This window comes from Oncorhynchus tshawytscha, linkage group LG01, assembly GCF_018296145.1.
Source record: "Oncorhynchus tshawytscha isolate Ot180627B linkage group LG01, Otsh_v2.0, whole genome shotgun sequence".
Classification (NCBI taxonomy): Eukaryota; Metazoa; Chordata; class Actinopteri; order Salmoniformes; family Salmonidae; genus Oncorhynchus; species Oncorhynchus tshawytscha.
In genome coordinates this window covers 18794753-18811384 of record NC_056429.1, presented here as the reverse complement: position 1 = coordinate 18811384, position 16632 = coordinate 18794753, and the positions used below count along the sequence as shown (strand labels likewise).

At 40.8% G+C, this 16632-nt stretch overlaps 1 protein-coding gene across 1 annotated transcript; it reads left to right on the top strand.

Annotated features, from left to right (window-relative positions):
- Positions 1-294: 294 nt before the first annotated feature.
- LOC112233916 (ornithine decarboxylase antizyme 1-like) lies at positions 295-11208 on the top strand. The gene is given in 6 exon segments (XM_024401855.2): positions 295-510; positions 8456-8513; positions 8515-8601; positions 8700-8875; positions 10435-10520; positions 10607-11208. Coding segments are annotated over 6 exon segments (657 nt in total). The 5' UTR covers positions 295-391; the 3' UTR covers positions 10738-11208.
- The last annotated feature ends 5424 nt before the right edge of the window (positions 11209-16632 follow it).

Sequence of the window (16632 nt, the reverse complement as noted above, 5' to 3'; positions counted from 1 at the left end):
GTAATTTTAGGATAACAATTTTTTTTTAAACGGTACGATCCTTAAAGAACCGCTCTTGTAGTCCCCCAAATCCTAATGAGTTAATTGTTACATGATTCAGGTAATCGGGTAATAATTAAACATAGTTGATTTGATAAATAACAGTCATCAGATTAATGAAAGTACAGTCACGACAATAGAGATCCTACTAAATTATTGTAATTCCCAATTCTATGGTTTAATTCCAAAGTTTAATTCATCAAACGTCATGGTTTTAGGACACTCCCTTTCCTTTGTGACTGCTGACTCGAGCAGCCCTCCCCTTATGCTGTGGCAGCCTGAGCCTACGAGAAAAATTATTTGGTGAGGAGAGAAGCAAAAGGGATCTGCAGTCTTGGACGCTGTTGGCCTTATGGTTAAATCCAACCTTCAGACGATATTAAATAGCCACTGTTTTGTCAGAGAAAAAGAGAAAACCACATCCACAATGCCAGTTAACGAACTGCCCGGTAATAACCCCGAGAGTGAAAGGTAAGTTGAGATAGTGTTGTAATTGTCAGAAGGGCTGATTACTCATTGGGTCAGTAGCAGAGGCCTAGCTAACTGTAACCTTACTCCGATAGCAACTTGTTTACTGTTTTTACAGTTGATATTATGTAAGTCAGTGGAACAATATTGTGCCGAACTGCCATTTTATCTCAAAGTTTACTATATTTAGCTCTAATTGAAGTCTGTATAATGTTATTAAAGTTGGTTGCTGTTTATTTCGAACAAATTGTCATTTAGCATTATGCTGACGTTTTTGGCTAACGGGTTAACGTTAGCATTAGCTGGTAACCTAACTAGCTACCTAACTAGCCAGCTCGTTCTTTGACTAGCTACTTTGGTTTTGTCAATGCACTGTTTAACGCTAATTGCTCTATTTGCGATGCATTAATAAACCAACTAACGTTAGCCACGGCAAAATGTTTTCACAATAATGTTGGGATAATTGGATTAACACCTTATTTCGTCGAATGTTCTGGAAGACGTTTGTCGACGTTAGTAGCTAGAAACGTAGTGACAGTGCGTTTTAAGCAAGAGTCACACAGCCAGTTAGCGAACGTTAGTTAGCCATTGCGGCAAATATGTAGCTTGCAACCCTTCAACACTTGTAGCTTCTCACCTGCAGGTATCAATATCATACGTGCACTCGCATATGTTTGGCCAATAAAAACCTGCGACGACTTGACTGGGTCGACAATATACTTTCGACCTAGGTTAGCTAGGTAACATGAGTGACAACTAGTTAACTTACCCATTGGCTCAGTTCCCAGTCAGTACTTGTGCCTAGAAACCAAAGTACAGGATGTGCAGTCTAAAAGTTGGTTATTTAGCTAAAAACAACCCAGCTAAGGAACAGCAGTGTACACTAACCCTATCAGAATTTACATCCCTTCTCATCTGTGGGAATTAAAACTAGTATAGACCAATAAAGCCTAGACAACACTAAAGACCTTGCCCTAACACACGTCGGCTCACTATGGAGTATTTTCCATTTGATTATTCTCAATAGTTGCAAATCGTCATGATTAGCCTCGGCAGTCTGAGTCTCACTAAGTACAACTACTGTTGACTTGTGTAGTATAGTTTTCTATCAGAATGGACACAGCACTATTTGCACGTTTTGGTCAAGTCTGTGCCCAATGGGTGTGAAATGCTGTTATGGTTTGTTGTATGGGTGGGGCATTGAGCATAATGCTAAATGTCTCTTGAAACTTAGTCCCAAGTGCCACCATTTAAGTGCTTTGAGTACAGGTTGCAAGGTGTCCATAACTGCCCCAAAATCATTCCCCTTTGGCCAAATATCTATTCTATTTTCTGCCAGGCAGTATTTTTCCACATCAGATTCATTCAACTGGTAAAGTCTGTTACGCAAGTGGTGGACTCATCTCCCACCTGACTAAGCCAGCTGTCAAGTTAAGGCGCTTCATGAATGGTTTGTGTCTGGGGATTTTGAGAAATTTTGTGAATGGCGTAGAATAGCAGTGCAGTTGAATCTGTGGGAACAATTTACAGGTGGATTGTGAACGGCCAGGGATTTTACATAAGGATGCTAGTTTTAGTTTTATTTTATTTGCAATTATCTGGTCAGGTTGTTTCCAAAGGAACCTCGTTCACTAGAACCACAAGTGATTCCAGTCAATATACCGTAGTAATGAGTGATGAGCCTATGACGTCGCTCATACTTAATATCACTGTTACTCTGATTTTTGAGCTCCAAGGTTGACAATGGTTCTTACTTTGCTTTCACATGTCTGCTGTGGCGTTTGCATATGATAGTCTGAACAGTAACACCACCGCTAATGGGTTATGGGTTTTGTTCCTGCTTGGAGAATAGACCTACTCTCAGTTCTGCTAGCGCAACCCCAACAGAAAAGCTTATTATGGACAAGATCACACTGTTGTGGCTTAGGCAAAATGGCTGATCAGTGCAGTCGGTAATCTGGCACATGTCTCAGTGATGTAAGAGGTTGGCCTTTTTGTCGCAAGTGCAGACTTGAATTAGGTTATGAACTCCACCTTTTTTTGCCACCCTAATTTTTAGCCTGGGTAGCTGAAATTGTTCTCAGTATTTTTCCATTAACGTTGTTTCCCGAAATGATGCCGACAGTGGCACTCGTCTCTTCCCCCATAGGCTACTCCCACTGTGACAGTTCACTCTGCTTAATCAGTGATATGTCAACAGGGAATCAGTCACCATGGCAGCCATCTCTGACAACCAAGCTGAGTGAAGGCAGTCATTTTGTTTATTGAATCAGCACCAGGGACTGAAATTAACATTTTGGTCCACTAGGCACTGTGGCAGGTAGATTTTTTTTTTTTTATACCTGCTGTAATTTTTTTTGCTATATTTACCCCGAAAACCACATACGGATGAGCATGCTTTGAGATGTTTCTAAAACAATGCATCTATTAATGGTAAGAAGTGATGTGGTACAGTGCCTTCTGAAAGTATTCACACCCCTTGACTTTCCAAATGTTGTTCCAGACTGAATTTTGAGTTGATTAAATAGTTGTCACTGGCCTACACACAATACCCCATAATGTCAAAGTGGAATTATCTTTTTAGAAATGTATACTGAAGAAAAATATAAATGCAACATGTAAAGTGTTAGTCCCATGTTTCATGAGCTGAAATAAAAGATCCCAGAAATGTTCCATAAGCACAAAAAGCTTATTTCTCTCAATTTGTGCACAAATTTGTTTACATCCGTTAGTGAGCATTTCTCTTTTGCAAAGATAATCTTCTATACACCTGACAGGTGTGGCATATCAAGAAGCTGATTAAACATCATTATCATTACACAGGTGCACCTTGTGCTTGAGACAAAAGGCTGTCACACAACACAATGCCACAGATGTCAAGTTTTGAGGGAGTGTGCAATTACCATGCAGTGCAGGAATGTCCACCAGAGTTGTTGCCAGATAATTGAATGTTAATTTCTCTACCGTAAGCCTTCACCAATATTAGAGAATTTGGCAGTACGTCCAATCAGCCTCACAACCGCAGACCACGTGCAACCAGGCCAGCCCAGGACCGCCACATCTGGCTTCTTCACCTACAGGATATTCTAGGACCAGACACATGGACAGCTGATGAAACTGTGGGTTGGCACAACTGAAGAATTTCTGCACAAACTGTCAGAAACCGTCTCAGGGAAGCTCATCTGCATGCTTGTCGTCCTCACCAGGGTGTTGACTTCACTGCAGTTCTGCGTCGTTAACCGACTTTAGAAGGAAAATGCTCACCTTCGATGGCCATTGGTACGCTGGAGAAGTGTGCTCTTCACCGGTGGATCCCGGTTTCAACTGTACCGGGCAGATGGTCATGTGAGCTAGTGGTTTGCTGATGTCAACATTGTGAAAAGTGTGTGTTATGGTGGGGTTTTGGTATGGGCTGGCATAACCACGGACATGAATACAATTGCATTTTATTGATGGCAATTTGAATGGAGAGATACCATGATGAGATCCTGAGCCCCATTGTCTTGCCATTCATCTGCCATCACCTCATGTTTCAGTATAATGCACAGCCCCCATGTTGCAAGGATCTGTAAACAATTCCTGGAAGCTGAAACTGTCCCAGTTATTCCATAGCCTTTATACTCACCAGACGTGTCACCCATTGAGCATGTTTGGGATGCTTTGAATCGACGTGTACGACAGCTTGTTCCATTACCCGCCAATATTCAGCAACTTCAGTCATTGAAGAGGAGTGGGACAACATTACACAATCAACAGCCTGTTCAACTCTGTGAAGGAGATGTCATGCTGCATGAGGCAAATGGTAGTCACACAAGATACTGGCTGGTTTTCTGAGCCACACCCTTATCTTTTTTAAGGTGTCTGTGACCAACAGATGCGTATCTGTATTCCCAGTCATGTGAAAGCCATAGATTATAGCCTAATGAATTTACTTGTATTGACTGATTTTCTTTATATGAACTTAGTGAAATTGTTGCGTTTTTTAATATTTTCAGTATAAAATTAAAATCTAAAATGTCTTTGGTGAATAAGTATAAGTAAGTAACTCCTTTTATGTTAAGCCTAAATAAATGCAGGAGTAATGTGCTTAACCCCCCAGAGTTGATTGACACACTGATTAATTTAGTTTTTGACCCTCTTTGCCATTTTATGAATGTGTTATTCAATGCGTTTCTATGGGCTTTAGTAGTAAATGCGAATATCAATTAAAAAATATATATTTATCTGATACCTAAAGGGGTCATAAAGTCAAATACCTAAATGATCCATTGTATGACCATTTTTAAAACAATTGCATATGTCAGCTTAGCACCCCCATCCCCCAAAGACATTAAATATCCTTTTGAGCATGGTGAAGTTATTAATTTACACCCAGTCACTCCTAAGATACTGGTGTCCTTCCTAACTCAGTTTCTGGAGAGAAAGGAAACCGTTCAGGGATTTCACCATGAGGCCAATAGTGACTTTAGAACACTGAGTTTAATTGCTGTGATAGAACTGAGGATCAACAACATTGTACTTACTACACAATATTAAGCTAAATGACAGCTGGGGGGCTGTACAGGAAAACAAATATCCCATAACATCCAGTTAACATCCGGTTTGCAATAAGGCACTAAAAACTGCATCAAATTTGGTAAACAAATTAACTTTGTCCTGAACTTTGGCTGCAACATGTTATGGGTATGCTTGTCATCGGCAAAGACTAGGGAGTTTTTTTGGGATAAAAATAAACTGAATAGAGCACAGGGAAAATCCTAGAGGAAAACCGGGTTGTCTCCTTTCCAACACACTGGGAGACATTCATCTTTCAGCAGGACAATAACCTAAAATACAAGGCCAAATATACACCAGAGTTGCTTACTATGATGACAATTGAATGTTCCTGAGTGGCCTCGTTACAGGTTTGACTTAAGTCATATTGAAAATCTATGGCAATGGCTGTCTAACAATGATCAACAACCAACTTGACAGAGCTTGAAGAATTTACAAAGAATGTACAACAATGCTGTTTTCACTTTCCTTAATATAAATTCAAAGGGGGATACCTAGTCAGTTGTACAACTGAAAGCATTCAACTGAAATGTGTCTTACATGTTTAACCCAACTAAACTCTGCGTTTATTTTTCAGCAGACTTAACATGAATATTATGTTCATACAAATATTTACAACTGAGACCTAAACTGAACAGGTTCCACAGACATGTGACTAACAGAAATTGAATAATGTGTCCCTGAACAAAGGGGGGTCAAAATCAAATGTAACGGTCAGTATCTGGTGTGGCCACCAGCTGCATTAACTTCTCTGGGATATGTGGGACGCTAGCGTCCCACCTAACCAACAGCCAGTGAAATTGCAGGGCGCCAAATTCAAAACAACAAATCTCATAATTAAAATTCCTCAAACACAAGTATTATACACCATTTTAAAGAAACTTCTCGTTAATCCAGCCACAGTGTCTGATTTCAAAGAGGCTTTATGGCGAAAGCACACCTTGCGATTATGTTAGGTCAGCTCTAAGTCACAGAAAAACATACAGCCATTTTCCAAAGGAGAGGTGTCACAACTCAGAAATGGCGCTATAAATATTCACTTACCCTTGATCTTCATCGGAATGCACTCCCAAGAATCCCAGTTCCACAATAAATGTTTGTTTTGTTCAATTAAGTCCATTTATGTCCAAATACCTCCTCTTTGTTTGCGTGTTTAGCCCAGTAATCCAAATGCACAGTGCACAAGCAATTAGTTCAGACAAAGTCAAAAAAGTTATATTACAGTTTGTAGAAACATGTCAGACGATATATAGAATCAATATTTTTAGGATGTTTTTAACACAAATCTTCAATAATGTTTAAACCGGACAATTCCTTTGTCTTTAGAAATGAAAAGGAACGCAGATAGCTCTCACGGCCGCGCGCCTGACAACTCTGCCAGACCTCTGACTCAAACAGGTCTTATTCTCTCCCCCTTCACAATAGAAACCTAAAACAATGTTCTAAAGACTGTTGACATCTTGTGGAAGCCTTAGGAAGTGCAATATGACCCCATAGACACTGAATATTGGATAGGCAAAGACTTAAACCAACAAACCTCAGATTTCCCACTTCCTGGTTGGATTTTTTTCTCTCTTTGGTTTTTGCCTGTCATATGCGTTCTGTTATACTCACAGACATCATTCAAACAGTTTTAGACACTTCAGAGGGTTAGGGTTACTAATTATATGCATATTCTAGCTTTTGGGCCTGAGTAGCAGGCAGTTTACTCTGGGCACCTTATTCATCCAAGCTACTCAATACTGCCCCCGTTCCCAAAGCAGTTACTCACAGTACGGACATGGCAATTTATTGCCCTGGCCACATCTGCAGTCCTCATGCCTCCTTGCAGTATGCCTAAGGCACGTTCACGCAGATGTGCAGGGACCCTGGGCATCTTTCTTTTGGTGTTTTTCAGAGTCAGAAGAAAGGCCTCTTTAGTGTCCTAAGTTTTCATAACTGTGACCTTAATTGCCTACAGTCTAAGCTGTTAGTGTCTTAATGACCGTTCCACAGGTGCATGTTCATTAATTGTTTATGGTTCATTGAACAAGCATGGGGAAATGGTGTTTAAACCCTTTACAATGAAAATCTGTGAAGTTATTTGGATTTTTACAAATTATCTTTGAAAGACCAGGTCCTGATAAAGGGACATTTCTTTTTTTGCTGGCTTTAGAAAGGTGTGGGGGCTGCCTTAATCAACATCCATGTCATCGGTGCCTGGGAACAGTGGGTTAACTGCCTTGCTCAGGGGCAGAACAACAGATTTTTACCTTGTCATCTCTGGGATTTGATCCAGCAACCATTTGGTTACTGACCCAACGCTCCACTAGCGTTATATAATTACACTACACTATTCGTTTGTGTTTCTTACATCTGCAAACGGCTAGTTTCTTAGCGAGTTGAGCCTAAGTTTTTAGCTGCTAATGCTAATCAATAGTTAGCTGGCTGAATAACTAGCTAATAAATGTACTGAGTCAGCGCAAACGTAACTAGCTATACAGCCTCATAATACCAGTGATGGTGTAGACCTAAATCAGCATGTGCAACTATCTTCTAAATCAAAGAGGAATACATGAAGCATGAGTATGTTAGCTACATGAAGCAGCTAAGAGAACATTCGATGTAGCCAAAGATTATAGATTCCCATTGTCAACACTTTGGTTCTTACCCTGTCACAATAACTCCTCCCTGGTATTTTCTTTTGTTGTCATGACAAACACTGTATTCAAAGTGCCCGCTATAATATTCTAACTATAGAATTAGAATAATCATTCTATTTCCATGATTCCAACACTTACCCAAGTGATTTGCTCCAAATCGCAATTGCAACATTTGGTTAAGAATAAGGCCTAGATTGTTTGCCCAAATCATGCAGCCCTACATGGCAGTGTGGAAATGATTTCAAATGAGCACAAGAAATGGATAAATGCGAAACTATTTATGGTTTTATACGGTTCAATTCAATCAAAATGGAGAAAGACCCATTGAAATCACTTAGAATGTATTTGTTGCCACTCTAGGGTCACGCACCACTTAAAGTAAATTTAGAACTTTCATTATTAAAATACTGCCATATTGTCCAATTTCTTTTAAACACAGTGATATTATATTTTGGCCATATCGCCCAGCCCTAGACTTGGGTGTGAATACGATATTTCTTTATTTCATTGTCAATAAATTTGGAAACATTTATAAAAACATGTTTTCACTCTTTCATTATGGAGTATTGTGTAGATGGGTGAGGAAAAATTAGTTTAATCCATTTTGAATTCAGGCTGTCACACAGCAAAGTGCGGAATAAGTCAAGGGCTATGAATATATTCTGAAGGTGCAATATATTGCTCAATGTAAAAGTTGTATGACTCCTTTAGTAATAATGGCTCTGTTCTTCTGTGTTCTCCAACACCTCTAGTCAGAGGCGGTGTTCCCGCTGTTGCAGTAACCCCTGTCCGGGGCCTCTGTGGTGTTCCTGATGCCCCTCGCCCACCCCTGAAGATCCCAGGTGGGCGAGGAAATGACCAGCGGGATCGCAGTCTTTCAGCTAAGCTATTCTACTCTGTGAGTCCACTCTCCTTCACATCCTCCGTCATTAGGATACGTACCTGTGTCAAACCTCTCTTCGTACCCACTAATTTCTAAAAAAAGAAATCTTGCAGGATGCTCGGTTGCTGGTTCTTGAGGAGCCTCCACCCATCAACGGCAGAGTGCGTTTCCTGCTCTTTGAGCCCCGTCGCTCAGTGGGCAAGCACTGTGTCTGGAGGGGGGCGCTGAAAGGGAGGAACATCTACATCGAGATCCCCCCTGGAGCTCTGCCTGAGGGCAGCAAAGACAGGTCCGTGATCCAATGCAAATGCAACCTCTTTTGTCGACCCGTTTCCTACATTCTCCTTTTCAGCTCATTTATCACCTGATTTTACTTAAAGGAAAATCCACCCAAAACAACTCATTCCTTTAGTTAATTAACACTAATATGTAAGAACAATATTTTGTGAACAAAGGTTTCATTTTGGCGGTATAATAAGGTTGGTAGCAATGTGGTAAATTATTGTGGGAATCTGTTGCAGCTCAAGTCGACAACAAAATCCACAATGCAATGCTTTCTTTAGGGGCTGGCTAAGTTGCTAGCTAGAAAATGTAGCTACACACAATAATCGTAAAGATAATATCAGCATGTAAAGTAGCTAGTTAGTGCCGTTTGATTAGGCAATTTAGGAGTCAACAATCTCACCATGTTCAATCTGCAAATCGATGTGTCTCAGTCCAACATTCACAACTACAGATATACTTTTGAGGAGATGGGGAAACGTTGCCCATGCTACGTCAATGTGCCGTGTGGTGCATTCTGGGCAATTCTGGGACAAAGAGCGCTCTCCTTCAAGGAGTGAATGGGAGTCTTGGCCGCCATCTAAAAATTCCCAACATTGGCACAAATTTTGTCAACAAGAAGTACAACATTACAAATCTTTTCAGAGATGTAAGATAACTATCTGTAACGTCGTATAGCTTTGGAATCGAGACATTACATACTTTCGCGGGAAATAGGCACGTTTCTTGACATATACCCTCACTTTGAGAAGGGATTGTGTGACGATTAGCTTAGCAACTTTGTGATCCAGCATGACAACGTGAACGCGATTGGTAACCGCACCCTTGACTAAAGAGGCAGACGTATAGGAAAATTAGCTAGACCCTCTATTAAATTACAGTTTTCTCGAGGTAGGAATATCGCAAAAAAATGGACCAATGGCTCATTCAAGAAGGCATCCTCTCGTGTTACGACATCGGCCAGTATTGAAATCTGTCGTATGATAGACATTTTCGCAATCTAAAAGTCGTTTCCTATTAACTTTCATTGTAATGAGAGCGACTTTATCGCAATACTACATCATACCGGCCGGATTTCTGTCTGCTTGAACGCCAATAACTCAGATACACACGAAATGACCCTGGGAATCTATAGAACATCTATGAGATGCACAAAAACAATATAACGTTCAAAACAGGTGACCCTTTAATAAAAGGCACATCTCGATAGGTGGTCCAGGTATCCTCCTGAAATAGTGGGCATTTACTATTTTCTGTATTGTTCCTCAAGCAAGCGGAGGCCAATCACCATTAGTCCACCTTGAATCCCCTACTCTTTCTGCAGTTGTCTAAAACCTTATTTTGTTCTAAATGTATTTTTTTACCCTTTAGTATGTGTATTTTACTGTATTTAGTTGCTTTACAGGTTTCCTATTGCTTTACAATAGGAAACATTTTTGAAATATGTTTTATATCGCTGGATGATGTCTTGTCTTTAAACCCGTTTTACATGGTTGTTTCTTGCTAGATGGACTCTGTTTCTATTGCACTGCCTTAATAGCTCACTGATTTACTTCCCTTCTCCAGTTTCGCTCTCCTGCTGGAGTTTGCGGAAGAGAAGCTGCAAGTTGACCATGTCTTCATCTGCTTCCATAAGAACCGAGACGACAGAGGTAAGTTCCTGTGTGTGTCCAGTCAACCCTTCTTTTTATACTTTTTTTGTTTGCGTCTTCTCACACTACCTTCTCTCTCGCTCCAGCATCTCTGCTGCGTACCTTCAGCTTCCTGGGCTTTGAGATTGTGAGACCAGGTCATCCCCTCGTCCCTACCCGTCCCGACGCTTTCTTCATGGCTTACAGCATCGAACGAGACTCCTCTGACGACGAATAACTGATCACACACAAGTTTGCTTTTATGTACCCTTCCCCATCCCACTCTATCACTTAGGGAAAATGCATATTATCAAAACTCAGTGAGGTTTAGGTTTCCTGTGAAATTGTTTTTGTTTATTACCTTTGATGTGCTGTATTACAATGACATTTGCACTAGTGTGTAATGTTAAACCAGGAATGGACACATCTGGAAAATGTTTCCTCACCACTGTAATAATTTCCATGTGTAGTGCTCATTTCCCCCTCCCCCATCCACCACAATGATAATCTCTAGGATGTAATATATATGGTAATTTCCATGCTGCATACTCATGTAACTAGTTTTTTTTTCTGGCTACTTCAAGTTGATTTTCATGTTTAGTTTTTAAAAAAAAGTGTGCATGAATTATTTTGTTTTAGTTTTGATTCACTTGACTGAAATCTGCATGTAACAAGTGCGCGAATAAAAGTGCTCACCTTAACAAGTGGATTTTGATTTCTACTTATGTTGTATGGATTGGATCCAGCGCAGTGAAATGTGTAAAGATTTGTACAAGAAGTAAAATGTTGGCCTATGTAGACCAGAGGGTTATACCAGTTTTAAAAGCATCTTTTAAAATCAGTCTGTCGGTGTTGAATTTCACCTAGTGCACTGTAAGTTGATGTTTTAAAATCATTACTGTGTGCTAATGGGGCTCCTTGGATCCATGAAAGGTTAAGTGCATATACACTTGAGTATAGAAAACATTAGCAACACCTTTCACATTTTTTTCCTTTAACCTTTAAGTAGGCAAGTCAGTTAAAAACAATCTTAGTTACAATGACGGCCTACACTTTCCATGACATAGACTGACAAGGTGAATCCATGTAAAAGCTTTGACCCCTTATTGATGTCAATTGTTAAATTCACTTCAATCAGTGTAGATGAAGGGGTGGGGACGGGTTAAAGAAGGATTTGTGTTTCAAGGACTGCAACTTTGCAGTGTTTTTCAAGTTCAACATTTTCCTGTGTGTCAAGAATGATCCACCACCCAAAGGATATCCAGCCAACTTGACAACTATGGGAAGTATTGGAGTCAACATGGGCCAGCATCCCTGTGGAACGCTTTTGACACATTGTAGAGTCCATGCCCTGACAAATTGAGGCTGTTCTGAGGTCAAAGGGTGGTGCAACTCAATATTAGGAAGGTGTACATTTTGAAATAGCTTTAATTTGTGCTTTTTGATATGGAGTTGATATGTAGTTAATATCCTTGGAAAACCTTTTAATGGAGAAATAAGCTAACATTTTATGCATTCCAGATACATGTTTAAAATCATCCACATTTTACATTGGAGGATCCGTGAAGCAGTGAACTTTAACATATGAGTATTGCTGTGAATAATGACAACTTCTGGTCCACTGGTCTAGTCTTAGTCGTGCTGTGGTCCTCATCACAGTCCTGGAGTCAATGAAGGAGAGCTACTGCAGACACAGTAAGCATTCCCAATCCAGACTGAGCTGGTCCTGAATCAGCCCTGTCTCTGCCAGCTTCAGCAACAGAAGGGCCTGCTTGACACAGTTGTGCAGAGTGAAAGGTTCAGTGGGATTTAGCTTGAAGAGCTTAGTACGTGGACCCCAGAGCAGAGCCTGCAGGTTCCAAACTATGTCTGCTATCTGTAGCCCATTACACCTATCCTGAAGCCAAGAGATGAGCTGGAGAAGCCATGGTAGATATGGGGAGTTCTAGGTGGCATCATCTGAACTCTGTCTGCTGAGAGGTAGCATTGTCATGGAGGTACAGGCAGTACTTTAGCAATGCTCAGAACTGAGACTGTATGGATGGAGCAGCATGAACAGTAAGGTTATGGATCAACACCACATTCGAGGCTCCCCAATCTCTCCATAGGGTCTGAATCACTCCCTTTATCTTTGCTTTATCATACTCTAAGAACTCTTCACTTCTTCCACGTTCTCCTGCTTTATATGACACAGTGCACACTTTCTCCTTCTTTATATGGCACTGTGCACACTTTCTCCTTTATATGGCACTGTGCACACTTCCTTCTTTATATGGCACTGTGCCCACTTTCTCCTTTATATGGCACTGTGCCCACTTTCTCCTTTATATGGTACTGTGCCCACTTTCTCCTTTATATGGCACTGCCCACTTTCTCCTGCTTTATATGCCACAGTGCCCACTTTCTCCTTTATATGGCACTGTGCCCACTTTCTCCTTTATATGGCACTGTGCCCACTTTCTCCTTCTTTATATGGCACTGTGCCCACTTTTTCCTGCTTTATATGCCCCAGTGCACACTTTCTCCTTCTTTATATGGCACTGTGCCCACTTTCTCCTTTATATGGCACTGTGCCCACCCACTGTGCCCACTTTCTCCTGCTTTATATGGCACTGTGCCCACTTTCTCCTGCTTTATATGCCACAGTGCCCACTTTCTCCTTTATATGGCACTGTGCCCACTTTCTCCTTTATATGGCACTGTGCCCACTTTCTCCTTCTTTATATGGCACTGTGCCCACTTTTTCCTGCTTTATATGCCCCAGTGCACACTTTCTCCTTCTTTATATGGCACTGTGCCCACTTTCTCCTTTATATGGCACTGTGCCCACTTTCTCCTTCTTTATATGGCACTGTGCCCACTTTCTCCTTCTTTATATGGCACTGTGCCCACTTTCTCCAGCTTTATATGCCACAGTGCACACTTTCTCCTTCTTTATATGGCACTGTGCCCACTTTCTCCTTCTTTATATGGCACTGTGCCCACTTTCTCCAGCTTTATATGCCACAGTGCACACTTTCTCCAGCTTTATATGGCACTGTGCCTACTTTCTCCTTTATATGGCACTGTGCCTACTTTCTCCTTTATATGGCACTGTGCCCACTTTCTCCTTCCTTCTTTATATGGCACTGTGCACACTTTCTCCAGCTTTATATGCCACAGTGCACACTTTCTCCTTCTTTATATGGCACTGTGCCTACTTTCTCCTTTATATGGCACTGTGCCCACTTTCTCCTTCTTTATATGGCACTGTGCACACTTTCTCCAGCTTTATATGCCACAGTGCACACTTTCTCCTTCTTTATATGGCACTGTGCCTACTTTCTCCTTTATATGGCACTGTGCCCACTTTCTCCTTCTTTATATGGCACTGTGCACACTTTCTCCAGCTTTATATGCCACAGTGCACACTTTCTCCAGCTTTATATGCCACAGTGCACACTTTCTCCAGCTTTATATGCCACAGTGCCTGGCATTGATTGTATTTTAAAAAATATATAATTTGCCTTTCCTGCTGTTTCCTCTCCCTCTGTTTTCACCCCTTGACCATACCAGTAAGAAGCGCTGTGCCCGCACGCAGGTGGCTGCGTTGCTGCACAGGTGTTGCAACCCCAAGGCCAACTGTAGCAGCAGACTACTCACTTTTTATTTTATTTTATTTATTTGATTTCACCTTTATTTAACCATGTAGGCAAGTTGAGAACAGGTTCTCATTTGCAATTGCGACCTGGCCAAGATAAAGCAAAGCAGTTCGACACACAACGACACAGAGTTACACACGGAGTAAAACAAACATACAGTCAATAATACAGTATAAGCAAGTCTATATACGATGTGAGCAAATGAGGTGAGATAAGGGAGGTAAAGGCAAAAAACAAAAAAGGCCATGGTGGCAAAGTAAATACAATTTGCAGTGGAAGAATGTGCAAAGTAGAATGTGCAAAGTAGAAATAAAAATAACTTGCCTCTCATAGGCTAGTAGTTCAAAGCTCTGCAGGACCCTTCCCTCTTGTATAAAGTCTTCCAAAGTAGCTTCTGGTTGGTACATCTCACCAGGGTTGGGGAGTCCGTTACAAGTAAGGGATTACAAAAAACGGTAACTGTAATCGGTTACGTTACCAGCAAAAATATTGTAATCAGATTACAGATACTTGTGAAAAACTAGATGATTACTTCGATGATTACTTTTAAATTCAGAAATGATTTTTGAAAAAAATATGACACTTCTCTGTTTTCTCAATGACATTCATATCAACATTTTAAAAAGGCGCATATTTAATTTTGTTCCACCTCGAGCGAGTCTGACAAATCAGACACCACTACAGTATGATGACACCAAATGTGTTTGATGGATCGCGGGAAAAGAGCAGGAATAGGCTTTTGTAGGCTACAGTCCAAACTATGTCTTCCAATAGTGCGAATGCTGTTGGCATCCAAAGATTATTCAACTTGAATAAAGGCTTGGAGGTAAGGATGACAGCAGTGGTGTAGTCTACGGCGATACGGATATCACTTATTATTGATGTTAATCACACTGCTGCGCTCTCATTTAGCTATTTGCGCCTTACGGATTGTGGTTGTTGTGGATTGCTGTTCACAAATCTAAATGTGTATTTGATCCCAATAATAGTTGAATTCAAGAAGTTTAAACTGCCTATCAATCATTGTTTTTGAAACCAGTCGATAGCTATTGAAAAATGCGCTCTTGCATAGTGCGGATCCCAGCCTATGGAATACAAGTGTGGCTTTTATTGCTCAATCTAATTCATGCTGATAAAAAATGTATCCATAGGTCTAATGGACACATGCTCAAACTAGCACATTTTTGGTAAACTTAAATGGCCAATCTGTGGTTGCTACATCCATTTTTGGACTCGTAAATTCTATATATTAATGTACAGATATAATTTAAGCATATTATTATATGTAGTAGAAAGCGATGAGTTAGAAGAGCCTACACAACCAACCCATAATGTAAAATCAAAAGTCGCATCAAAGGCTTCTCTATTGTACAGTCTTACAAAACAGCCCTTTCTAACCCATGGATGTTTGCTGTTGTCTTTGAATTCTGTTGGGTTGCTGAACACCTGTTGGCAGTTCAGAGGAAGTGTGTGTCACTGGGGTTTGAACGTGTGAATTAGTGGTTACCAAACTTGCCATAAGGGTGCAGATCATGACTTGTGGCTTGAGGTAGATCATAGAAATACCACTTTTTTGTAATTATCTCCTATTTTTGATTGTGGCTGTTTGCATTTGGTGCAGCTGTGTTTGCATTTTGCTTGATTTTTGCACTGTTCACATGACTCAAGTATGAATACTGCGTAGGCTATATATTATGAGTATAACCTATATATTATGAGTATATCATCCCAGGAAACGTTGGGGTATTCAGGCTGTAGTACAGTGAACCTGCTATCTGCATGGGCTGCTAGTTTTCACAGAAGAGGAAATCTTTGAGCTGAAATGCACCAACTTCTTCACTGGATTCTCTCATCAGGAGAACCCCAGCCTCCAGGTGCTGTGCCATATTTCTCAGGAAATCAAATCAAATCAAATTTTATTTGTCACATACACATGGTTAGCAGATGTTAATGCGAGTGTAGCGAAATGCTTGTGCTTCTAGTTCCGACAATGCAGTAATAACGAACAAGTAGGTGGCGATGCTGAATGCCTTGAGAAATATTCCCCTGATTGTAGAACTGCTGAAGAAATAGTGAAGCTGTTTGTCAGGTGTATCGAAGTTCAGTTGAGATATGGGCTGCAAGTGGAGAGGGCTCTTCTGGACTGTTCTTTCGTCATCTCTCTCTACATGGGCCTGAGTGTCTGTGATGGGGGCCGGCTTGTAGAGAGTGTTGTCATAGTTTTGGTAATGGCAGGGTAGCAGGCACTGGGGAGATAGGACACAGATAGACCCCTTTCCAATCCTTGGGGATCTCAGATGATACGAAGGAGAGGTTGAACAGGCTGGTAATAGAGTTAGCGGTAAGTACAGAACATGTCATCGTCAGAAGAGAAACTTTCCAGAGAAATCATTGCCTAGTTTCACACTTTGACTCTCTATTATTATTGAGAACTTCTTCAGAATAAGGAAGAGAAAATACAGAAGAAGACTTATACTTAAGCAATAAGGCCT